At 37.3% G+C, this 26681-nt stretch overlaps 1 protein-coding gene across 6 annotated transcripts in view; it reads right to left on the bottom strand.

The window, feature by feature from the left end:
• The window catches only part of KIAA0232 (KIAA0232 ortholog), a 72463-nt gene that overhangs the window by 3774 nt on the left and 42008 nt on the right, over positions 1–26681 (bottom strand). For all 6 annotated transcript variants that reach the window (XM_056337965.1, XM_056337952.1, XM_056337974.1 and 3 more), the window contains 4 exons: positions 18389–18455; positions 16910–16991; positions 12383–15680; positions 1983–2064 (listed from right to left, as the gene is read on the bottom strand). In XM_056337965.1, coding sequence (XP_056193940.1) covers positions 1983–2064; positions 12383–15680; positions 16910–16991; positions 18389–18455 — 3529 coding nt within the window. The remainder of the gene's footprint in view (positions 1–1982; positions 2065–12382; positions 15681–16909; positions 16992–18388; positions 18456–26681) is intronic.

Genomic DNA, 26681 nt, shown 5'->3' with positions numbered 1-26681 from the left:
AATACTATTATTTTACATAGAGAAGTATTCTTGAAATTCACATTCTAGGCCATGTAAACTCTGTGCCTGTGGAGGATTTTACAGCCTGACATCCTTAAAAGAGATAAGCATAATACCTTACAGAAGTTTCATCAATCTTACCTGGATAATCAAATAATAAAAAAAGAAGCTACTTAGTTAATGAAAACATCTAAAATAGTAAGGTACAAAGAGCAAGAATTACTTTTTAATCATAAATGCTTCAGTACTTCGGATACTGTACAGTGTTCCAAATCTTATTTCTATACCCATATAAAATATTCTACAACAGCAGCCTGATCCTGACTGCAGCTCAAAAAAACAAGTTGACATGAATGGCTGTGGTTTTTACTTACCAGAGTAAACTTCCATATATAACAGCATGCATCATATAAATATATATGGAACACATGCATCAATATCCATATATAAAAAATACCCATACATAAAACTGGATACAGCTAAAGATTTGTGAAACGATAAATTAGCTCTGAGGATAAAGCTCTGGTTTTGTTAAACTAAATCTAGAAGAGGAAATCCTGGAACTATTCTGCTTCACAGAAATTCTGCCACTGCATCAAGCAGGTTCTGGACTTCACAGTATTTTATACTGTGTATTCTGTCTTCCTCTGACGAAGTAAGGTGGTGACACACTTGCAGAGTTATGCAGGTTCACCAGCAGATGTCAGCAAAAAGATTACACAATTCACAGAACTTCAGGGATTACTCTCTAAAACAGGTACTCAAGACCGTGAGTCACTGCATTTGCTATTAGACCAGTAACATCTCTGCAATTGTCACTGTGAAAAAACACTCCACAGCTTTACGAAAGGACACTAAATATCTTTACTTTGTAAATACTGAGGTTTTTTCTAATATGGGAGGTTCTGTGACCGATCCAGGAGGTAAACCTAAGTCCTGTAGGTATCAATCTATTCTCAAACTGTGCAAACACTATTTCTACAGTTGGGAGTGAAGTTAATTAAGATGTTCTTGAAAGTAATCCAAACTGTCCTAAACACCAAAGTAAGGGCATTTAGGCACCAAGAACATCGTTTAGTTGGTTGCACTTCAAGGTGCATGCCAAAATAGTTCACTAATAATTACTGGCCAATTTACTTCCAGATTATTAAGGAACCAGGTCTCTGATCAAAAGTTTTTTGCACTGCACCTCTACCAACAAAAAGCATCAGATAGCCTGTCAATCCGGTGTGCAGAATGTTGTTATTTAGCTTCTTGCCTTTTCTCCAGAAAAGGTAAACTGGTACGCAGGCAAAACCAAGCTGTCTTAATTCTTGCTTGTCCAGTGAAAACCTGGGCTTGGGCCAGGTGTCAGATGCTATGAAATCTTAGGTGGCAACAGAATGCTGGAAGCACACCTGCTTCCACTTGCAAGCAGCCTGCCTACCAAGACTGGACTCAATCTGTGTGTGGGATAGAAAAATTCCCAGATTGTCACTGAGAAAGGAACGGCCAAGAAGCAAATCCCTTGTCTTCCCATCTTGACAGAAACTGCACACATTCACTGAGTAACTGGCATATTATTTATGCAAACTCCTAAAAGGTAATTATGTTTTCACATTCTTACAGAATTAGCTATGTAGTATTACACAGGTTGAAGCATGTTCAAAAATGTAATAAAGTATTTTCGAAGTCAGACATTAACATTCTATTTACTTAATTCCAGGCTCTGGAATTAGGTAAATTTGCATACATTTTAAGACTATTTTAAAAGCACTTTCATTTAAAAACTACTTAAAGGATGTTAGAGATCTCTTACAAATGTAACTGAAGCATCCCAGTTCTCTCTCGGGTAAGAGAACTCACTGTGGAAGTTTACTGGTTGTTTTTAAATACAGATAGTAGTTCCAATTCACCTGCAGCACTTCCAGTCTGCAACAAAAAGCATTTCATTCCAACGCAGGTGCAACAGCAAGGTAGTTCGAACAGGCATAGCTTCTTACCTTCACACTGTGATGCAGGAAAAAGGGGAGAATAGAGCGCCTTTTCCCACCAGCATTGCTTTTCCTGGCTGCCACTCATTCTCTGCAGATTAGTATTCAATATAGGAAAGCGTTTAGACAATAATCATGCTTCATTATGCCATAAATAATATACTTACATGTAAAGGAGGAAACTGGTATTACAACCAATTTGCTAGGTTTTACAGGTCACACCAATTTCTAATACTAATCGGAAAGGACTGTCAAAACTACAACAGCAAATCCATTATCTGAACTCTCATAGGCAATATGAGCTCTACGCAGGGGCTCATACTTTGCCCACATACAGCTGTATAAATCCAGAGCAAAAAGATTAATTCCAGCACTACACTTTATAACCTAACTACAAAACAAGAGAACATTGAAACAACATTAGTCAACATGACAAACAGTTCAGTGCAAAACAAAACAGAAAACAAGGCAAACAGGCAACAAAATTTTATGTTTGAAGTCATCAACGGGATAACATAAAATTAAACTAGAGAATTAATGTGTCAACATGAGGAAAAACTGCTTATAAGGATTAATAATGTCTTTATGCCAAAAACAATCTCAATCTACTCACTAAAAATGCCTAAATACTCCCTTCCCACCCTATTTTAAAACCTGAGAACATTTAAGGATGGAAAATTAATGAACCTCCTTAAAGTTCCTCCTTAAGCTATTGTAGAACCACACACCTATAGACCCTAGACTTAGAAACACTTATTACTTAATAAAGAGAAGTCCCTCTCAAAGCAAATGAGCAACCCAAGAGTGCTGTATTCAGAAGCATGTGCTAGATTGAACTTTCTATTGTGGAAATTCTGCTATAATGAACATTGAACTTATCCATGCTGGTTTCCTCTCATAACACCAAGGAACAGTCCTTTCGGAACCACCCTCCAAAAGCTCAAACCCCAGCTCCAGAAAAGGGAGTTCTTCAAAAGTTAAACCATAGAAGGAAGGAAAGCTCAAGGGTATTTGAAGCAGGACTTAATTAAAATGTGCATTTACAAATAAATTCAGTCATGGAAGCCTCACTCTGCTGCTGACTATAGATAGAGGCATCTAAACTCCACAGGCACAGTGCTTTATTAACTTCAAAGTTTCTCACGTTGCTGGTGTCACGTCTGCACACCTGATAAGCTGGATGATCCACAGCAAGTCACAAGCAAAGCCAGCTTGAGTCTGGCAGGGTGTAACAAGCTACAGCAGTCCTGCTACCCAGGCTAAGTCACCGCCAGAGCCTACATATCTGCTTCAGGATGGCTCAGTGGCTGAACTGATGCTGGCTGCAGGCTGCCTCAGCTCCTGTGTCCTTCCACCACTGCCTCAACACCGGAAGACTTGGAGAAAGCCAGAGACACATCTCCTAGCTGAATGCAGAAACAGCTCAGCAGGACTTCAGTGCGAGCTCAGAGCTGGACCTCTTGCCGTACACTGACCCTCATAGAATGACATGTGTTACTTTAAACCAGCATTAAGGTCAGATGTGTAAAGCAAAATGATAAACGTAAAAAGACCCGCTATCCATACTAAAGCCATCTGATCGTTTCATTTGGGAGGAGATGGAGGATACAAGCTGATGTCCATTTATACATTCACTGAAAAAACACCATTTTTTCCTACGGTTGCTTAGATGTTTACTATAAATGCACAGTATGTCATCATAAAAAATTCTGTGAATTAAATACTCCTAATTAATAAATATGAAATGCCATACCAGAACAGTACCACGACTCGACCTTCCTTTGATGGTGTTCTTCCCCCTTTAAAATGGCATTTTCAATTTATGTCTCCTCCCCCCTCACACATACTTACATATACTTCCAGTGTCCTATGAACATTTTTATTAAATTTTCCAGCTGCCTATCTAAATAGCTATTACGCTCAATGGTACTGGTATTAGAAGTTGCAAGTGGAAGTCACTCCTCTTTGGAACTATTCATATTTATTTGAGCTGTACTTAAAAATAAAGGTCAAAGACAATAATGCAAAACCTACTGCAATGCTGTTTCACTCCCAGACTGATGGATTTCCTTTCTTGCTTTACAGCTAGGCATATGGTAACTGAGGCTTCTGTTGGAGCCCCTGGTTGAGGTGATGCAAGATCACTCAAGGACTTCAGCATTCACAAGCATAAACACTGCTGTAATGTTACCGTTATGCAAGATTCTCCTGCCCCAAGTCCTGACTGATTTAAACCACAACTGTCTATGAATTTTAAGTAGTACTTGTGCAGTTACATACAGAAACTAAAACTCCAATTCTGCTTCTGTCCCCTTATTACCTCTCCCATACTGAGAGCTAAGCCAACAGCAGAAAAAAGTATTGTTAATGTTTGCTATTGTTTGCATAAGAGTTTGAAAGACTGAATTAGTTTCAAAACTTCAAGTAGCATTTATGTCTTTCATTGGCATCTAGCTCACATTTGTTCCTTCCAACATCAATTTATGTCTGTCTTCTCAATCTTCCTAAGAACTTCATACAACAGCAGGGCTGTCCACTTGGGCCTTTCATCCAAAATTTCACATGAAAAGAACAACCATTCCTTGCAAACATCAGTAAAAATACTTCCTAAAGGAATAAAAGCAAGTATTAGGTTTTTTCCAACTAAAAAAAAAAATCTACTGCTGCTTCAAAGATCAAATTACAGTGCAACAACTCTGTAATCTAGCTGGAGTAAAGTAGCTAACATGAAGGAGAAATTTTGTGAGTGTAGGTGGATAATGACCATATTAAACAGCGTATTTGATCTCCAGCGTAACAACGGAAAAGCAATTCAGTGTTTTAAGGATACAACTGAAAAAAAAGAAAACAAGCAGAGAAGTGAAAGATGTTTCCTGCACCGTGAACGGTATTTCCTACAGCCAATGGGATTTTTCCTCTTCCACTCACACAAATATTTGAAATAAAGCAGCCAAGGAAGACTACTGTTCTACACCGTTTTATTGTATTGCTGCTTTCTTCAGAAGACTGCTATTGACAGCAAAACCAAATTCATTAGCTGATGAAGCCATACTATGAGAACGCAGCAGAATATCATATTATATTGATTTGGGGAAAAGGACAAGCTGCTTTGGTGAATACATTTCAGACTGGGTAGACAGGCCTAGCAGAATGAATGCCCAGGAGGAGCACTTTACTCTTTTGCTTATTTTGCTTGCGTAAAGTGTTCCATACTCACTACAGCAAGGGATGTATCCAACGCCATGGTTTTCAGCTGTGAACAGTAGGCACCCTGAAAACAGCACATTTGAGCGGTACTGTTAAGTTAGCTGACAGAGCTGAAATTCTGCAGTTTCTGTGTGACAAGATACTATGCCAGCTTTTAGGACCATCTTTGACAGAGGCATTTAGGCAGGTGAGGAAACAAGGGCTACCAAAGTTGGGAAAGACCAGGTCTAGAAGTATGAAACCAGAATTCAAGGAGAAAGACCCAGTCATATAATAAAGTGATAAACCTGGTACTGTCACATCTGCAATATGAGGTGTGATTACCTGAATGATAAATGCTGTGATGGAAAAGCCAAGGAACAAAAGGTAAGAGAAATCTGGAAGGGGCAGGAGGGTGGGGTTCCTTCCCCCTCTTCTTATGTATACAAGTGTATTAAAAGGCAAGTTCATATTGATACATTTTTTTTTAAAAAAACACCACCACAAAAAAACTCAAAAACAGGAACCCCAAAGCATATTTTTTAAAATATTTTGTTAAGTATGTTTAAAAAAAAAGAATACCTTTCTCTTCAGATAAAAGCTTGATTGCTCATACAAGTAGTTCATTAGGAATTTATTTTATTCTTTCTTCTTGGCCGAAAATAACAGATAGTTTTATTTTGCAACCTCACATAAATTTCTCTGAGAGCAGTTAGGAATATGCAACACAGTTTCCTCTACCAAGAAAGGTATAAGATGTGCTTAAAAAAAAAATCTTACTTTATCAACACTCTGCATAGGGGGAAATATTAGTGTGATTATTTTTTTTTCTGTTCCTCAGCTAACAATTTTGTATGAGTTGGACATAATTTTTATTAATTTCCTTGCTTCCATCACAGGTTTTTCCCTACAGTTACAGATAAAAGTCCACAGCAAGTTCATATGGAAGATTAGTCATTTGCTAGTTAGAAATGTTGCATTGGTCAGAACTTTATTCTTCAAGCAAAATTTCTGCAAAACGTATTCTCAGAGCTGGGGTCTACAATTTTAAGGACCATCTGCCTGAGGATCTCAAAAAGAGGGCACTTCCAGTATTTTATGAAAAAAAAATATTTAATTTTCCAGCTACCCATCTAAATAGTTATTATATCTCATCTAAATTGATATGCCTTTCAGAATAGACTATTCGGGCATTAGATACTCAATGCTGGTGTTTTCTAATTAGTATTTCTCCTCTATCAGAATGCATGCTGACAAGGACTGAGGCAGTGACTAGAGTTTTGCAGAATCTGAAGAGAATAATGACTAAAGACTCATAAGTTCTGAGTATTATTTGAAGTGTTACACTTAACAGTTTCATAACCAATCACAGAAAAAAGTCATATTAATCTGTAAGTACAGATTTCCTTGAATCTGCTCTGCAGCCACTATCAGAAAGAATACAGGAAACTCACGAATAATTCAGAAGTCAAAGCAGCAATAAAACCATTGAGACTCCTTCCAAAAGATCCGTTTGTAATTTTAGTTCACCTGCTATCCAGGGAAGATACATCTGGCTCAAGAAGCTAGTCACAAATGAACAAAGGGAGTAGAGTCTAGACTTTATATTCTTAAAACCTACTTGGCAGTCACCTAATTCTCAAATTTCACTGAAAATGTATGTGTAAGGGATGCTGTAAGATCATCTAGTCTACTCTTGCACAAAGCTGTTATCAGCTAAAATACACTATTCCTACACTCTAAATCTCTTCAAGACAGAATTTCTATTGCTTCCCTAAAAATAACTGATCTCCATAGTAAGTAATTTTCTGGTTAGAATTCTTATTCAATTTCCCTTGCTGTGATTTAAGGTCATTACATTCACTTCCTTTGTGTTTACCAGAGCCTACAGAAAAACACAGCTTTTTCCTTATTTCCTGTAACTATCAACGTGGCTTCTGCAAAACTTCTGGGTTCTTCCTCAAGTTTCTCTTGTTTTGAGATAAAATAACCCCAGTTCCTTCGCTCTGTTTTCAAAAGTAGTGATACTTGTGTTGCTCTCCTCAGGACATGTTTCCCGATGCCTACAAAATCATGCGACCTGAACAAGAGAAGCAGTTAGTTTTCCTTTTGCACTAAGGAACTTAAAGAAAATAAATTACCAGAGCTCACTGAGCACTGTTCAGTTATCGGAGGATTTTTTCCAAGCCTCATTGCTACCCATAATCTATAATGATCATATTAAACTGTGCATTTGATCTCCAGCATAACAACGGAAAAGCAATTCAGTGTTTTAAGAATACAACTGAATAAAAGGGAAGACAAGCTGAGCCCACTACTCCAGCTGAAGACTTTCCAGCTCCAGCAGAAGCAACTACTTCCCCTCTTAGAGAAGGGCATTCCTACTTATGTAACACAATATTGCTATCTTTTGCAGCGTCATTCCTGATTTGTGCTCAGCTTATGATCTGCTTGAAGATGCTTTTCCGTTTCATGTCATTTCCTTGCCTGTCACTCATACCGTGCTTGTGAAGAGGATTATTACGTTCTTTAGAAATTTCTATTTGGCCCTGCTGGATTGCATTTTATTTTTCAGAACGTTTCTCCAATTTAACCACCTTTTTAATCTAATCCTGTCTTCCAGTGTAACTGCAGAGCTTCTCAGTTTGGTAACATCAGTGATTTTCATAAACATGTATTTTATGTCCCAGGCCAGAAAAACTAATCATCTCCCTTCTCCTCTAGTAAGCCACCAACTCTTATTTTGAGAGTGGAATCTTTTTGCCAAACCAATACTTCGAAAGTTTCTCAGTTTCTCGTGCATCCGTGATATTTATGGTCTAAAACATTTCTTTAGGGAATTTAAGAGTCATTAATGATACCCCAGGTTCCATTTTCTTCTTTAAAAGGATGGAAATGTGTTTGCCTTTTATATATTTCCTATCTTTTGTGTGTTCTACTTGGCTTTTTTCAAATTAGTTGCTGCTCCTCATGATATTTAGCTGAATATTCCTATGACTATCTGGAACAGTGTAATTCTTCTGTACTACTCCTTTGCTTAATTGCCTTTTCACAAACAATTCAAACAATAAAATAAAAAAATTAAAAAAAGCACTAACCAATACTTTAGACATTATCTTTTTACAGGTTTCCAGGCTTGTTAGTCCTGTCTCTCAGAAATAACCTTCAGTCACTTTTCTGTTTCTAGTTTACTTCTAAGACTTTCAGGTATACCAAATTTTTATTTTATTGGCTTACTTTAAGCCTCATTTTTTTCCTCACAATTTTTATACTGTCATTGTGAACTCTTATCTTTTTAAGGTCCTCTCATACAAGATACTTTCACCCTTCAAAATCTCAGCAAATTAATGTCTTATTAATTATCAACTTAGAGCTCAGATTCTTTGTAGGTGTTTTCACCATATGCCATGATCAGCACTTACCAAGAACTATCCAGACCAATTCTTTCTCAGACAGCCCCAAAATTACTCTTTTACAATTATGTCCTTTGTTTTGTGCTCTTTAAGGTTTTTCCCACTTGATTCTCCTGATTTTAAAGCACAATTCAGATCCCTCTGAATTTTTTGTCCCTCTTATCACTACCTAGGTTTATGGCAGGTTACCTCCTACACTACTGACCTCAGAACCAATGTATGTAAGGCACCCCGCTTCCCTCCCTCTCTCGACAGCCCTTCCTAAAGGGGTTAATACACTTACACCGCATTACTCCAGTCAGGCAAAGTTCCCTACCAAAGCCGGTAGGCCAATTAAGGCATGAGATCCATAAACATGTTTCTTGCCAGTAAAATTTCCTCATCCCCAAACACATGTCCTAGGCATGTCCAGACCTTAAAAGTTTGGTACCAATCCCAACAAAACGCGCAAGTCCCTTCATCTATCTTAAGGACGCAATAGTATAAGCACTCTTAGGCCACACCTACTGGATTAGAGCCCATATAAAATTTGGTGCCAAGAGATTCAGCGTTGTTGTATTCAGAAGACCATTAACTGGACCAGACCACATACTTACCCGTGACTCCACAGCTAAATGTAAGAGCATTTACTTGGAAGAAAAAGGACTGTACTCCAGGGGGTAATTTTTGTGGGTTTTGTTGTTGTGTTTTTGCAGTGTTTTGGTGGGTTTGGGGGTTTTTTGGGGTTTTTATTTTTTTTTTTTTGGTGGTGGAGGGTTGTGGGCAGCAAGGAGGGTGGACAGTGGTTGAGGGTGTTTTTTGGGTTTTGGCTGGTTGGTTGGTTGGTTTTGTGGTTAGCTTTTTCTCTTTTAATCTTAAGGCTAGATACGTAATTATCGTACACTTTTGAAGAACTTCTGCAGGAGCTATCAGCAAATTCCTGCTGCAAAATATGCTATAATTTTAAAAGAAGTGCTCTAATATAGCAGGTAAGTGGGAGGAAAGTGAACCAGATTCTCCTATAGTCTTATAAATAGGAGTTATTCAAAGGTGGGTGTGTTTGCGCAACACGTATATAATTCAAGTTTATGTGATGCAAAACAGAATGTGTTACTATTACACTGTGGTTTACATTAGTATTTTCACATCCATTATTTATGTAAAAATATTGGACATACCTCAGAACACAACTCAAACTTTATGTTAGGTAACAGTGATTTAAACAGTAACTTTAATTTTTGTCGTAAGACAATAAAAGGAAGAATGGAAGTTTCATTTTTAAAAAAATCTTTACAAATATTGATCTACACTAACAAGTCAATTCCATTAGCCTCTAATCAAGTTAAATTTTTTTTTTCCTGTGCACGTACACGTGGAGTGTCCAGGAAGGATGTTTCTCCTAAACTGTTCTAATTCTAAGTATTTTGTATTGATTTTGTTTAATGCTCATGAAAATAATCAGTATCACTCATAAAAAAATGAAATGTTCACACACAGAAGACATACTTGCGCGACACTTGCACCCCTTCCCGCACACGATATAGTCATCTTTACTGATTACTTACTTCATAACCAACATACTAGAATTGTTTTAATGCTTAAAAAAAAACCTCTTTCACAGATAGACTTTACAATAATACATTCAGATAAATATTCTTGAGCCAAATTATCCTCACAAGCATGCTAATGGCTCTTAGAAAAACAGAGTGTGCGCACATCCTCGTGAGACACACTAGATACAGGAGGGCTAGTTAACCCAGTCTTTCTGAGTTCAGGTGTAATCAGGCTCCTCAAACCCCCTAGAAAGAGCTTGATTGCAAACCAAATTGGAGTCTAGACTGCCAAGATAATGATTTGCCCTTTGTACTTCTCAGTGGCTTATAATTTTTAAGCTATGAAAACACCAACAAAATTATGTGACCTGAGCAAGAGAAGCAGTTAGGTTAAGGAACTTAAAGAAATAAAATACAGTTAGTTAACAGCAGTTAGTTAAGGAACGTAAAGAAATAAAATACCAGAGCTCACTGAGCACTGTTCTGTACCTAAGGTTTTTTTCCAAGCCTCTTAGCTACCCATAATCTATGAAACCACTGTGAACTCATCTTATACCAGACACTTACTACTTCCTTGAATGAGTAAGTGGTTGAAATGAAGATGAGAATAAACATCCTCATGGAGCACTGTGCATCCAGAAAGGAGATCTTGGAAGAGCTGGAAGGAACTTTAGACTCCCGTTGCCACAAATACCTGGATTATAGCATTTGTTTGTTCATTATGTCCTACTGCACAAAGTTAAGGTTCGGCTTACTCCTGGTAAAAGGTAATTCCAGAATCTGTTCTGACTTACAGTCTAAGTTTGTTAATTAATTTTTTTGGTGACTCTTGTTGCAAGGCCTGGCACAAATACAGACAATTCCCAGACTCCAGAAAATATTTCTGGAGCCACCTAATCTCCGTTAACTTAATGGAGCAGCAGGAACCAAGATGTCTAGAAAGGGTCTGGAGAAGTTACAAATTTGATTCTCTTGTGCAAGCAGCAGACATCAACTTATTGACACTGGGAAAAGAAGATGTAATAGCAATTAAAGAAGGCTGAGAGGAGAAACAAATGGGGAAGAAGGAAAATAAGGAACTCTGATTCTATTCAACAAAAAGGTTGGTTTTAGTTTTAGAAAGTGACAGGTTAGCTTCCCCATACATTAGTGTTTCAAACTTCTAATTGACTATACAATAGCACAATACCAACTGGATGCAACTGTTCAGTTGAAAAAATGAAAAAAATTCCTTCCTGATGTAGATACTACCACTGCTGAGTATGTGGAAGACGAGGCTGAAGAGGGAAAAGAAAATGTAAGATGCAACTTACAACTATCCAAGACAGTATCTCTGGGCTGGCTGCACAACTAAATTATTTTGTTGGTCATGTATTTATTCTCAAGAGCAGAGCGAGCTCACAGCAAGAAAAACTTGGATATTTTTGGCTGCAAAGGATTTTTGCTCTTGATCATTACTTAATCTATGGCTACAATTACCCGACAGAAAAGTCTGAGCTTAACCTGTAGTTACAGCTAAGCCTCCTTGCAGTACTGTGGTAGTGATGGATATTTTGCATCCATGTTTTATTTCTTTCTGTGTCTGTGTTGACAAGAGAATATTTTGATTTCTAGACAATCAAGCTTTTCTACAAACCATTCTTTGCTGAAGTTTACATCCAATAATTCAGCTCCAAATTATTCTGCTTGGAAGTAACTCTATTGAAAAGACCGACTTCAGCTTTTCCTCTTCGAAACAGGTCTGAATCAAAATCAGTAATATCTCATTCCTCAAACTTTATGCACATTTTAACATATTATATGCAAATCAGATAAGCTTAAAAACCTACAGTAAACAGATTTTGAAGTCAAATGAGCATACACATGCATATATTTCTAAAGGTGTGCAAGATGACACCATAATGCCTGAAGATAGTTAATTTTTCACAGACTCACAGAATGGTTAAGGTACAAAGGGAGCTCTGGAGGCCATCATTTTCAACTCCCCCTACTCAAGCTGGGCCACCTATTGCAGGTTGCCCAGGACTGCATCCAGAAGTCTTTTGAGCATCTCCAAGGATGGAGATTCTACACCCTTCCTGGGCAACCTGTGTCAATGCTTGGTCATCCTTAGAGTAACAAAGTTTTTTCTTATGTTCAGATGGAATCTCCAGTGTTTCTAAAAAACTATTTTCTAGAGAGCTATACAATTACAAACATTGAAATTGAACTGTCACATGACAAACTGCTGGTTATCAGCTGCCAGCCGCAAATTCCACAATTTTATATATCCACATACCTCTTCAAGCTCTCCTGAAGGAACAGGATTATCCTCGTACGTGGGGAAATGGCACCCTGCTTTACAACTGCAAAATCTGCTAGTCTCCTCATGCGGCTCCACTATTCTGCAGTTGACTTTAGAGCTCTCCATCACCCTACCATCTACAGATTCTTTCATACTGCATTCTAAACAGGGATCTTGGTTTCCTACTGGCAACATCCCAGCCGACTCTTCTTGGGAATCCAATGATGTCTGTGCACTCTTCTCCATTCCAGACTTCTTTAATCTGGGAAGGAATTTTCCAGATTCAAGCTCTGATTTTCCATAATAATGCCCTTCTTTTTCTGCATCTTCTTCCAGAGGTTTGAGATCTGCTTGTGGATCCTCAAATACATCTACTTGAGAAGGGACAGCAATACCTCCCTCATCTTTTTCTGACTCAAATTCTGACTCACTTCCACCACCTGGAGAAAGTTCAGATGCAGAAATCGGGCGAAAGTGAGTCCTTGGAGAAATCCGTATAGCCCTGTACTGCGTTCGATCAACCCCACATATCCTGGGGTGTAAAACCTCACTGTCTGAATCAGAGCACAAAATTGACTTAGGTTTAAAACTAGGGCTGAAAGATGCAATTCCTTCTGGCTCAAACGAACACTCTACATGAAGAACTTGTGAAAATGGATTGTTCAGGTCAAAGGAAGAGAATGAGTATTCAAGCCCTGGTTCTTCCACTTGAAAGTTACCACAAGCTCCCAGTAAGTCTTCATGGAAGATAAAAGAAAAACCCTTATTTAATCCGTTATCTCCACTCTTTGATTGCTCATTCTGTTCAAATGATACAAATGGCCTCCATAATTGCCTATGACCAGGGGCAAAGCTATTACCTGGAGTCATAAAAACATCTGTACCAGCTATTGTCACTACATCAGAAGCTGCACATTGTAATAAGCTCCCTTTTGTGTGACTAGGTGGCACCACTGCCCATTCTCCATCACTGTTAAATGTTTTGAGCTCCCCATACACACCGCCAAGTATAAATGAATTTTCTTTATCCTGGTTAACATCCCAAGGTTTTGACGGTGTAGTATAGTCACCACCATCTACTTTTGATAAATCATTTGACACAAAGGCTCTCTTCTCTAAATTCTCCTTCTGACCTTCCCAAAGGTGATACTCTGATCTCTGCACTGCTTTATTGGGCTCTTGGAGGGTTTCAACTTTTGCTTCTGTATCCAAACAGCAGCAATAGTTATTTACATCAGTTGAAAACAATTCATCTTCTATTCCTTCTATTTCTACCATCGCTGCAGAATTTCCATCTGTCATATTTGTCCAAATATCTTTAATAACCCCTGAGCTGTAGCCATCTCCATGTGGACTGCTTTCACTACACCCTTGTGTAGTTTCATAGTCTTTACTTTCTGCTTTTTGTTCTAGCTGAATACCACAGACAGATTCTAGCTTAGATTTTTTTTTGAAAATCAAAGCAGGCATTTCTCCTAAAGTTCTAGCTTGTTGCTGGCAGGTTTCTTCTGGCAAAAAATCTATAATTTCTTCATCTACATAACTCGAAGACACTCTAGGAACTACATAATTAATATCTTCTGCATTAAATTGCGTGGATTCTTCATACGGAATATTTAAAGTCTCATTGTCTGAACGGGTTTCTTCCGAGTGTGACCATGGACTACAGGTTCTTGTTGAAAGATTGGAACAGTGTTCATTTTCATCAAAGGCACTATTTTTGGTCCATATTAGCAATCTAGACTGTGTTTTCCCAAGAATATTAGCAGTGCTACTAGAATCTGCATTTTCATTTCCCAAGTTGAGTGTTTCAAAAGAAAATGGTAAAACAGAGTTACTGCATTGCACTTCAAACACCGAAAAACAAGAGTTTATACCAGACCCTTCATTAATATCTGAAAAGAGCTCTTGATTGCCAGCAAGCATGTGTGAATTAAGCATTGTGCTGTCTAAGATGGGGGAGAATCTGATCGGAGAATCTCCTCCAAAACTTTCCCCATCTGCATCACCAGAACTAGAAGATGAACAGCACTCCCAAAATTGAGCTAAATTACTAAGGTCTTGCAAGAACCACCCTTCAGCACCAACAGAGCTGGTCGAATCTGTCCATATTGCACTTTCCCCTTGCAACTCCATTCCATCTAACACTATGCAACATTCTGCCTCAAAATCAGTTTTTTCTTTACTCTTTTGTCGAATCATATTTAAAATCCGACTTTCTCCTTGCATCGTATCCGAGGCACCAGGATCCAACATGGATTGATCAATATCCACTTCATAGAAGTGTGTTAGTTCTGACAGATGAACATCATCTAAATACTTGTCGTCCTCTGGTTGAGAACATATTGAGGTCCCAGCGAGGTCAATATCCTCATTTAGAACTGCAGGCATTTCTACAAAGTGACCATCGATGAAAGTACCTGCTGCGAGGTATGTTTTATGAATATTATTGTTGCTAATACAAAGACCATGCACTGATTCAGACAACTCTTCTACAGCCTCTGATGTTACACCACATATATCTTCTCTGTTGCGGTACGTAGTCTCCAGCTTGCTTTTTCTGCTAAGAGGAACAAAATACTCTGTAATCGGCTCAGTATACCACAAGGGTTCTTCTTTATATTCCTTTTCATTTCTGCTGTCTAAATACAAATCTTTTCCATCGCTACCACCAGCTTCTTTTCTTCCAATTTCTTTTAATGGCCTTTTACCTCTTTTGCACAGCTGTTTGATGGACCCACTGCTACTGCTGCTACTGCTTCCGCTGTGGACTTTTCTATCAGCCTTTTCACCAGATTTCACTGAAAGCCTGCTTTGCCCGTTACGCCCTTTTTTATTTCGAACCTCTCTTGTTTTATGTCTTACTTTAATACATTTCATTGATGCCTTGTATTCACCTTGATTACCACTAGAACTTGAGCCAGCCTCACTGGATCCAGATGACCAGGAGCGAGGACGCATCTTTCCCTCAGACTTATGTCGGACTTGCTTTTTGTACAAAACAGGCTTCTCTTCAACAGTGTTGTTACTAAATTTGTTTTCCTTCTCATTTTTACTTTTCTTCTGCTGGGTTCTTTCCTGTACAGTGGCAGATGCTTTATTACTTCTGTCTTTAGTTACTTCACTTTCACTATTGCAGTCTTTTGGAGAAGATGTATCTGTGCTAGTTGGTGGAGCAGTGGATGAAGATGAGGAGCTAGAGTAAGAGCATACTTTGGATTTGTTCCATACAGTCATAATTTCCTGCAGGCAAACTGGCTTTTCAGAAAGAGGAGGAAATGCTTCATAGTACCTGAAAGCAAAACAAAAAGGTTACATTCAGGTCATGGAACTTCAGAGAGGCATTGAGATTAGAAAGCGTTACTAAAAACATATCAAAACACTACCAATCTAATTGCCAAAAAAACCTAATTTGTTCTATATGTGCACATGCCAATCATTGCCCTGTTTATCTGAATGATAACAAAAGGGAGATTAAGATTTCACAGGCGACAGAAATTGTGGATGCCTAAAACAGTGAAGGCCTGACTCCCAATTTATTTGATAATGTAGCAGTTCACTACAGTCACCATATTTGCTTTAGAGTATAAATGAGGAAGTTGTGAGTTTCACTCCGTTCAGTCCTGAATTTCAGTTTTTTAAATTCTCCTTTATGAAATGAGACACTATCTTTTAAGTTCTAACATAGCCTGATCGTGCAGTTATTAAAAAAAAAAAGATATTGCAAAAAAAGATTAGTTCTTGAGTAGTTTAAGATGCTTAACATCTTTGTGCAACAGGGACAAGATTAAAATATGGTTTTCTGCAACGTTTAAAGTAGTATATATTTGACAGTAAAGAGATTTATACTGAATCACGTGTACTTCAGTGAAAACATGTTGAAAAACATTCAGAAGGTAATTAAGTTAAATGCACATTAGCACAATCCCTGAGGAAGTATCACTGATTTAGCAACCGTTCTACTAGACTGTTGCTACCAATGCTTATTAAGACATACAGTAGCGGTCACATCTCCAAGAGAAGTCAATGATAAAACTCCTGAGTACTTCAGTAACACTGGACTCAGGTACTTGGCAACTGGTACACCACTTGGGTAATAAAGAGTTTAGAAGTTATAAAAGAGTTTCCTTCCCATTTCTGCAACAGAAAACAAAGAGTTCTGAACCCAGGAAACCGATTCTCTCCCTGCAAGTCTAAAGTGTCAATTAATGCTGTTTTAAAGGCTTTTAATTTGTCTAATTCACTTGGTCTTAAGGAAACTAAAACACAGTATGGTTTGAGTTCTGCATAGAGTCAAAAGAAAGCAGTCAGGGTTTACCTAGAAATTAAACTAGCTCATGGTACCAAATGCTTGTATTTAAACATATAAAATTAACAAAAGATGGCAGGGGAAAAAATGCATTTATTCATACCCACAAAACTCCAGATTCTCCAGTAGGTTAACTGTCAAAACATGGCAGTAAAAGGAGAAAAGATAAAAGCATCTATAATAATAAGAAGAATAAGAATAATAATGCATACATTTCTACTTGATCCTTTGCTGTGGGAGATAAATCAGTCTCAGGAGACAAAGAGCCTTCTAACTTTTTGTGAATCTTCTCCTCTGTTTTGGAAGAAAATCCAAAATGCTTAACAGAAAAATTAAAAAATCCAGTTTATTCTGTAACAGTATTTAACAAAAAGCACCATGATGTACCTGTAATAGTAGTCAATTTCCATAAAACACTGTAAATAACAGAACAATTTATAGTCTTGTTATTATACATAAAGAAATTACAAGTTACCACCAAAGATTCAAATTTTCTACATTGTTTTGTTAAGTCCTGCAAATTTCACCAAACATGACTGGCTAGCAGCTGCACACAACTTCATGGTTAGCAATGCCCGTCCCCCCCCGGCCCACAGGAGACTTCCTATGGACTTTTCACTTATTTCATTCCTTGCATTGCTACATACAAAAAAAGATTTTTTTAAAACAAAATCAACTATTTAACTAAATGCTTTTATGACTGGTTGCATCTAACTTCTCATGTATTTCATGAATAGAAAGTACCCCTGCAGTAGTCGCTGTGCTTTGGGTAAAGCATATTTCCTGTGTGAGAGGTGACTCTAAAGATTTCTGATTATTTATACCAAAATCTGTAAAATACCAAGTAAATGCTGTGAGATACACACTAATTTTACTTTTTTCTCCAAATAAATGGTCAACATGACCTTGGCTCAGTAAGAAAGTGTCACAGCACAGCACTATGAAATAATAAGAGCTGACTAGTAATTACGGTTTAAAAACATAAAAAGGGAATGGAAACAGCTAAAATAATGGCTTTAAGCACTTAAATATTTATCCCTTATTTATTGCTATTTACACTACACAATACCCATATTAATTTTACTATAAATGTCAAAGGCTGCTGCTATGCACCTAAACAAACTTTTCTGTGTGATAAGCTTTCACTTGAGACACCACAATCTCCTTGCCCTAAACTTGACTACATAAAGTCCCCCGTTATCATTCCTCTAAAACTTGGAAATTTTAAGCACACCTCTCTGTGATGGGCTACTCAGATGCTTTTCACAGCAATAGCTAGTATGTAACTACTTTTGAGGCCAATGTACTCTTTGCAAGTTATCAATACACAAAAGGAGAAGAATCAAGCCTACTTTATTTTGATTTCTTTTTTTTTTTTTTTTTTTGGGGGGGGGGGATGCTGAATATAGAATATTTACTAAAAAAAGCTAGCACAGCTGGATATGAACAGTTATGGCTTTTCATAAGGAAAACTCCATTTGTGAATTGCTATTTCTTAGGCAAACAGAGCATACTAATACAGAATTGCTTAAACTATTTGAATGAAATTATTCAAATGTATTTTAAAATTGCATGGCCTGTATTAAAAGCTACTGAATTAACAGCCTGCTCCCCCACCCCCCCATCTCAGAATATTATACAGTTGATAAATACAATATATGGCCTCAGAGGTTTAAAGATTCATTCCTCACCTTGCTTACTCTGAAGGTCTTTCAGTCTGGAGCAAAGCTCCTCCACTAACGTTTCAATCCCAGAGCTCTGCACAACAACAAAATCAGAGAGGGGGCGGGGAGGGGGGAAGAAAAAACATAACTTACTAAAAATAACATTCATTTTATCAAAAGACATCAATACAGTAAATAAATCTTAGCAGACATGTCTTTTTCTTTTTGTATGGTAACTACACATTAAAAAGCAACAAACCCCCCCACTGCTAGGTATAAATCCATCCCGAGAAAAACACTAATTTGAAGTCAAAATGATTCCACAAAACATGTGGATACATTCATACAGAGGTTTCAAACTACAAGTCACATTGTTGCATTATTATATATCCAAGGTTTTGCGAAGTCTGCAGTCCCATTTACTGCCCTGTATCACTTGGGATTTAGCCAGGAGTCTCAGGATAAAAGTTCAAGAATCAACTGATCACTAAGATGTATTTTAAAAAGCTAAGCCTGACCCTTCTGGTTGCACAATTTATGCTTGTGAGTAAGGGACTGTTAAAAAGATACAGAAAAGCAGGAGTGAAGGTGAAAAGGATAACAGCATGAAGACATGTATTATAGGTGGCAGAGAGGGAGAGGAAATGCTTCCACAGTATCTTTATGCAAAATTTATCCCATAGTTTTGCCAGTTTACAGTGCCCAGGCTTTGTTCTTTTTAAACAGTGTTGTTTGCTCAGGAGAGCAGAGGGAAAAAATAAACATCTTTCCTGTAAGCCTCTATTTTCCTCGTTTACTTCTCTCCACATAAACCTTCCAAACACACTTTCTTTTAAATCCCATTTCAGTGTTATTCTCACATGCGTCTGCTTTTTTTTTTTTTTTAATATCTGCCTAGACTTGCAAGCAGTTCTAGATAAAGCAACAGCACCAGAACAGCAAAATACTGAAGAATAAACACATACAAAAAACAGTACAATATACTACCAGTGTCCCATAAGAGAAAACCTTGTGCTATTCTAATGGGATAAAAGTTGAATGCCAGTCAGAGAAATACTAAATACCAACCTACAGCCTGAAATGACCATTCCTGTTGGAAGGAAAACGAGGTGAGGTGGGTACTGTGTAGATATTAGTGTTCTTAGTATTTTGATACCCAGGAATCATGTTTGGAGATTACACTTTTCACTTTCCCTAACTGTGACGAGAAGGCTGGAATCACAGCTAAACGCAGCAATCTGAAGCAAATGAGGAGGACACAAGAAATCCTCTGCACGTCACCATACAGCTGGGAATGGTACTGAGGAAGCACTGTGCAGCTTCTTGTATCCTATGCACAGTTCCCTCAATAACAGCTCCAGCTTCTTGTCCCCATCACACTTGGAGATTCTGACACATATACAAACCTCCTAAAAAATGATCTCACCTTCTGAATTTGACATGATCTTGTGTGCATATAGTCATAGAATATGCATTCTCTCCAAAGGTACTGCAGATCAAATATCAAGTTATAGAAAGGCATAAAAAAGTTTGATTTGCTGTGTCACCATGGTGGTATACAGATTTCATATTTCGAGGATCTAAGAGTTTCTCCTCTTTCCTGATTACTGGCTAGAAATGGCTGAGAAATATGAATATACATTGCTAAAGTACAAGAAAACAAAATTAATAAGGTAATACTAATTTATACAGTTAAACTAGCTTGTTTAATTCTGTCATAAACACACACTTGAAAAATCATACTGAAGAAATGACTTATATGCTGACTTCTAAGTTTTAATTATTTGCAGTCAAGTGAGAAAGCAATTTTCTATTCCTAACTGCATTGCTGCACTGAAGTGCTAAATATAAACCTTTATGCCACATACTTAACTGAGGATGACTTAGCAATATAAAACTTTAGAAGGCATCTTCTGTATCAGTAAATCTACCAACATAAATTAAATCGCTTAGAAAGAACCAAGCAGCACAGTAATAAGGACAAACCTATGTAGTTGTAATAATTGTCACTTTATACCTATACCACTCCTGACTCCCCCCTCCTCCCCCCAAAAGGGCAACAGAGGAGGAGCTGGCCTTGTCTTCGCTTAGCTCTCCAAACCGTCTAATTGAACAGACACCTGTAGCAAATAATCAAAATCTAAGGAACACAGATTCACTTCCTTAACTCAATTACAATATCATGTAAAAAAAAAAAACCAAAACCAGCAACAATATGCTCACCATTACACCGAAGAAGTGAAAACTTTCGGAATCAAATGCTTCATTTCCTCTTGTACCATGAAACTAATACTTGAGTCAGCTGACACACTGCGTGCTGTCCTGCATAGCACAGAGGTAGCTAGTGCTAGCTTAGGGAAAAAAAAAAAAAAAAAAAAAAAAAAAAAAAAAAGACTGGGGGGGGGGGGGGGGGCAGGGGGGGAAGCCACTGGACAGAATGCCAAGCCTCTAAATACCACTTGCTCACCTCTTTACTGCAGTATATAACAAGCTGCAGACAATGTAACAAGTCCCTCTGCAATTATTTGGTATATGACAGTGTGACAGTGGTGTTCTCTGAATACAAGATTTAGTTACAATTTTTCATTGTTTAAGTTAATGCGCTGTAGTTGCGGCAACCTCACTGCCAAAAAGTGAAGTATTCCAGCCACTGGCTTGGTTCAATAGGACACAATCAGTTAACAGAATTAAGTGATCTACCTGAAGTGCTTTGCTTATGTTCAAATTTAAAGACAGTCCCCAAATAGTGCCATTACTGGAGTACCTTAAAAACACTTTTCAGCATGGAAGTCTTAGTGTCTAATTATGATTGCTTTTGTAATTCCAACATGAAAGGTTTAAACCTCATGATTATCTATAAGAGTATTTAAACTACTGACCCAGATTTCTACTAACCCTTTTCTCTCATTCAGACTACAAAGGGTAGCACATAAGTTTTTTAATTTGTACTTTTCATTTTGCATAACTAAACTTCCTCCACACTAAACACACTTTATTCTATTATACTGTTCCCAATATTTTTATTTCCTTCCCCTGATTTAACTTACATCTAGTTCCATCAGGAGTTTTCTTTCTGGCTTTTCATCAGCTTGCTGAAGCAAGGGAAGGATTACATAAAGGATAGGTGTTATGTTACTGGCATAGGAGTGACCATGCTAACAGATAAATTAAGCTTGTGAACTCACCCAGCATGAACAACAACAGTCAATCTGACTGCTGGAGTTACAGGACTCTAAGAGCCAGTGTCTTCCTTACTGATCAACATTGATCTATTAAGAGCCAAACTGGTGTGGTTCTGTAAGTACATTATACAGAGGAATGAGAGAAATTCAAAAAAACAGCAAAGCTCACACACACACACACATATACATATGTAAAAATGTTGGCTTTGGGGGTTCTTTTTGATTTGTTTCTTAACACACACACACATATATGTAATGTCAAATCTTAAATCAAAGGTATTTTAAATATACTCTACTCTGGAAGTAGCACAGTTAGAGATGACAAGTGATAACTCATTAGCTTAAAGCAACTCAACTGCTTTTGTACATATATTCACCCCCCTGTATAGCTGCAGAAAATGTTCCCAGAAGCTATTAAATCTATAAATTCAGTTGCTTCTGAAATATTTTTATAAATTTAAAATAATCAGTTCAATTGTGAACCATGGAAACAAAACAGTATTATGTACACCAAATTCATACCCACTAAAACCTGTTGCTTAAATTAACAGTGGGCATTGGCTTCTGTGTTCTGAGAGTATTTAGTATGAAGCTGTGAAACATTAGCTTCTCTCAGATTCTTGACACATCACTTTAATTCTTGTTGACATTCATCTCTGCTAGTGGGTTACTTCGCAATGTTGCAAACAAGCAATGTGCAGCCAGCCACCATCTGGGAGACATATAACAAGTTTTTCCTGAATTTGATCACAAATGTTCATGCACCACTATTTCACACAGTTATTCTATGGAACTGAAGACAAAATCGGTCAGCAAAATTTTTCATTTTGCAGAGCTTTCACCCCTTCCTGTCACCTAGTAATGATGTCCAGTTATGGCTTTTACACTTCTACCCAAAAAAATGCCATTTCATTCTGCAGATCTGCACATATGCAACAGTCAAAAATACGGGGGGGGGGGGGTGTGGGTGGGGGGGGGAGAAAACAAAAGTTCTGATAGCCAGTATTTAGAATGAGCTTTCCATACCTGACATACCATGAATATATACACAGAAACTGAAAAATTCCATCAGATTATACAACTCAAAAGGAAGGGTTGTTTCTTTGAGTTTTGTTTTGCAGTTGGGTTTTTGAGGGTTTCTTTTTTTATTTTATTTTTTTCCTTTTTTTTTTTTTTCTTCTAGCCTAACATAATAGCTTCCTCCAGAAGCTTTGACCTGTGTGGTATAAATACTCACTAAATATGGCCTGTAACTTCAAGCCTGTAAGGTAAGAGGAAAGTTCCTTGTTCCTCTGTAAGCTTTTTGAAAACACAGAAGTATTACAATTCGCTTTACTTCAACCATTAAAATCATCATTCATTTGCTTTCAGGTTTTTGAGAGCTTTCTAGCTTACACTTCTAAAGCAAATCCTCGTTTGTCACCTTCCCAGACATACAGAATTGTTTAGGTTGCAAAGGACCTCTGGAGATTGTCTGGTCCAAACTCCTGCTCAAGCACATCAGCTAGTGCAGAATACAGACGCTCCTTTCAATACATGTTCAAACAATCTAGAAATCAAAGTAAATCAATACATCCATAGTTTCAAATCATTCTTTTAAAGGTCATAGGACTCTCCAGATATGGTACTCTGACTGTAGTGTACCAGGACTGTTTTCTTTGTATGTAGCCTGGCACCAAGAGCAGGATTAGCTAGCTGTTCTATATGAATCAGCTGTGAAGCCACATGAACTGAGTAAGGCACAAAATGTGATTCATTGCAACAACACATCTATTTCTGTACTTTGTAGGATGATGAGACCTAGATAAAAGTCTAGGTTTTCATTTTCTAGCATTCCGAAAGAGTGTAATTCACCTGATTACAATAACTCTCAAACAAGGTGCTCAAGAGACAGACTAAAAAGGGACCAAAAAACCCTAACTGCCTAACCCCAAGATCATCACTATGTAAATAAACAAATAAATAAATCCACCAAAAAAGCAGCCTCTCTTGGGTGTTCAATCCAGGTAGAGCTCAAAGGAACAGAACAACATTCCAGTTCGCATTATGAGATTTTACGGCATTTTTCCTCCAGTATAGTAAGGTGGACGACACGAAGAAACATTTAAGAGTATGCATTTGTTCAATGCCTTTTTGACCCTTCAGTAGTGAGAACACAATTAAATCATTATCTTTTCACTTGACTCCATAATGATGTGTAACAAAGACATTGGCCCAGTCAGGAAAACATATTCTACTTATTAACTTCTCTTTTGGGGCTCATGATCCAAATAATCTTTAATAGATATGTGATCTTAGAATATCTATTTTCCATGAAAACTGACTTAATATCACAAAAATCCAAGCAATAAGAGAGCAACAGCTCTCTAACAAGTAGATAAAAATACTTTCTTGCAACTCTTAGAGTCCCATCTTCTGTATTAAAGCAACATTAGAAAAGATAAATCACGTATCTAGGATCAGGCTCAGATTTCAGAGCTGTAATTCACCACTCGACACCACCACACATTCTAAGAGAGACAGATAATAGCACATGTTGTTAACTAACTCTAGATAAAAAAGGGCAACTACCAGCTCAACTTAACTTAAAATGAACATGCTATCCCTACATGTAGGTTACTAGAGCAGCTAATCTGACTTCTGTTATTTAAATTTAATTCTCGTAGCTCCCCTGCCATAGAGGGCTACATTGAGATAAAAGTTACCCCTCCAAGAGGGGATAATTCCACTCTAGAAACTATTCTTCTTGATTATTATTCATCGCTTATAAACAAACATGCTGACTTCAAAGCCAGAAAAGACTTACTATCCTTGTAAGCAGTGCTGCTGTCAGATTTCACTTAATCACAGTACTTCAGCTTGCAGATGTTGAAATGGTCTTATCTGTATTATCAATGAAATGGGAGAAACTTTTAAAGTGTGTTCCCACCAATTATGCAAAAGTTATTTTCTGCATCAAGTGAAATGCAGAAAGGACACTTGAAATTTCTCAATAGGTACTCTGCCATATTAAGTCAAGTTTACTTGTACATATGGTAAGAATTCATAATGGACCCCAATTCAAATTTTTGGTGAAAATTATTGTTCTACATTAAGAAAAATTATAATCTAATAACATCGTTCTGTGACTAAACACAATGCATTATTCAGGAGAGCTGTGTAACCAATGACTTCAGCATTTTCACAGCCATGCTTGTGTATCTGAAAGATTGTGCCACCTTCTCCCTTCAAGACATGCATATGCAAAATTTCTTATGAAAGTTATTAAAACTTTTCTTTCCAGACTTATAAGGTAAGCTGCTGGAAAGAGAACTGCCTTGCTCCATTTTTGCTCCCATTATCATATAGGAGCACATGCAAGGTAAAATAAGTCAATCATACCGAACACCTACTTTCAGCCTCCAAAACAAAGCAACCTATACCATGGGAGATACTTGAATACAAGAAATACAAGATAAGCATTAATTTACTTTTGCTGGCTTGATGTAACCTGAGAAACAAATGCCCAAAAAACCATTATGAAGCAACTTCTGTGTAGACTAAGCTCCCACAAAGCTCCTCCAGTTTGATATATACTTTTTCTACATCAAGAACACTCACACAAAAATTGGAGTAATTAAACTTTTGTCAATTTCTATTAAAGTTACTATTACACTCACGGTAGCAGCTTCAGTAACCTGACAAATTAGATAAGTGGTATTAGGACTATCTATTCAAATGCCAAAGTCTTTGTGAAAAGGAATTATCGTAACCATTTTATTCTGTGATTGTTACTTTGGCAAGACAAATTCACTTCAATTTTCTACATGGTAACTGAAGTTATAAAACACAGGCTAATATACTTTGCCAAATTCAATACTGTATAGCTTATTTAGTATATGAATGGAGAAAGATGGAAAACTTCTGAAGCCAATGGATTTGATAATACAGAGCCAATACAAATCCTCTTAAACCAATACCAAACAAGTTATCATAGAAAAACAATGACTGGTTGGAAATAGAAGAACCCTATGGTGCCTTCTCACAAAAGAAGCTGCATGTCATCAGTCCTAGCTTGATTTTATTTTTCAAAACATGCATCTTGTCCAAAATGTTTCCTAATTTAGGAAAAGATTTTAAATTTTTTCAAGAGTTATGTTGTGCGTTCTTTAAACAGCTAGTATATCCTTTTCCAGAAAGCCAACAATACAGCCCAGAAGAAAGATAATAAAACTTCACTGGTTTTGTAAAGTTTTGGCATTTCCTGGAAAAAATATTCTGAACAATCATCCTCAGACACACAGAAATGCTTCTTACTGAGCTAGTCAGGATATATGCTTCAAGAAGCATTATGGTTGTTTTGGAACCTTAACTTCATTTTTTTGCTTTAATAAATCCAAACTTTTCAACAGCAACTTCAGCATTTCATCCTTCTGATTTGTTAAGATGGCTTCTACACCACTTGCTTCATTCTTGTGCTTTCCTTCATCTTTATAGTAACATATTTATCTCAGCATTGACATCATCCTAGCACATTGTTATACTCCTCACTGGGCTTTTTGACTAACATTTTTCACTTATTTTTAAAAATAAGTCAAAAGCATATTGGGCACTTTTTTTACCCAGCTTTTGTTCATGTCACTTCTAGTTACATGAAGATGCATAAGTTAAATCACTTAACAAACCATGTAATGTTTACAACCTGATTGCCTGTTACCCCAGCGTAGTGGTCAGTGTGTATTACCCAATTAATATTGGTTTACATCAGAGAAGTTTACATCAGAGAAGCAGGGAACGGCAGAAATAAATCAGTGATTAAAACCAATTTTAAATAATTTACTTAATTCGGCACCCTACGTAAAAAGAAAAGAAACATAGTCCCTGCACTACAGGCTCCACAAGTCCTTTTGCCTCAATACTTGCGCATCGCTATTGCGAAGTGCAAGATATTATGCAATAGTGCCTTGGTCTAACTGGCACACAGTTACAACAGTTGGCCAGAGTAACCCATCAACAAAAACATGCTCAGACATGGAATCATAACCAATTCAATTCGTATGGCCTGGTCAGGAGCTTATGTTCAGAACTATAGTAATTGCATGGAAAGTCTGACAGTTCTGCACTTAAAATCTAAGAAAGCTGACAAATGCTAAGAAATT

This window comes from Falco biarmicus, chromosome 1 (genome assembly GCF_023638135.1).
Source record: "Falco biarmicus isolate bFalBia1 chromosome 1, bFalBia1.pri, whole genome shotgun sequence".
NCBI lineage: Eukaryota > Metazoa > Chordata > Aves > Falconiformes > Falconidae > Falco > Falco biarmicus.
Note: the sequence above shows the minus strand (reverse complement) of the source record. Positions and strands in the feature narration are given on the sequence as shown.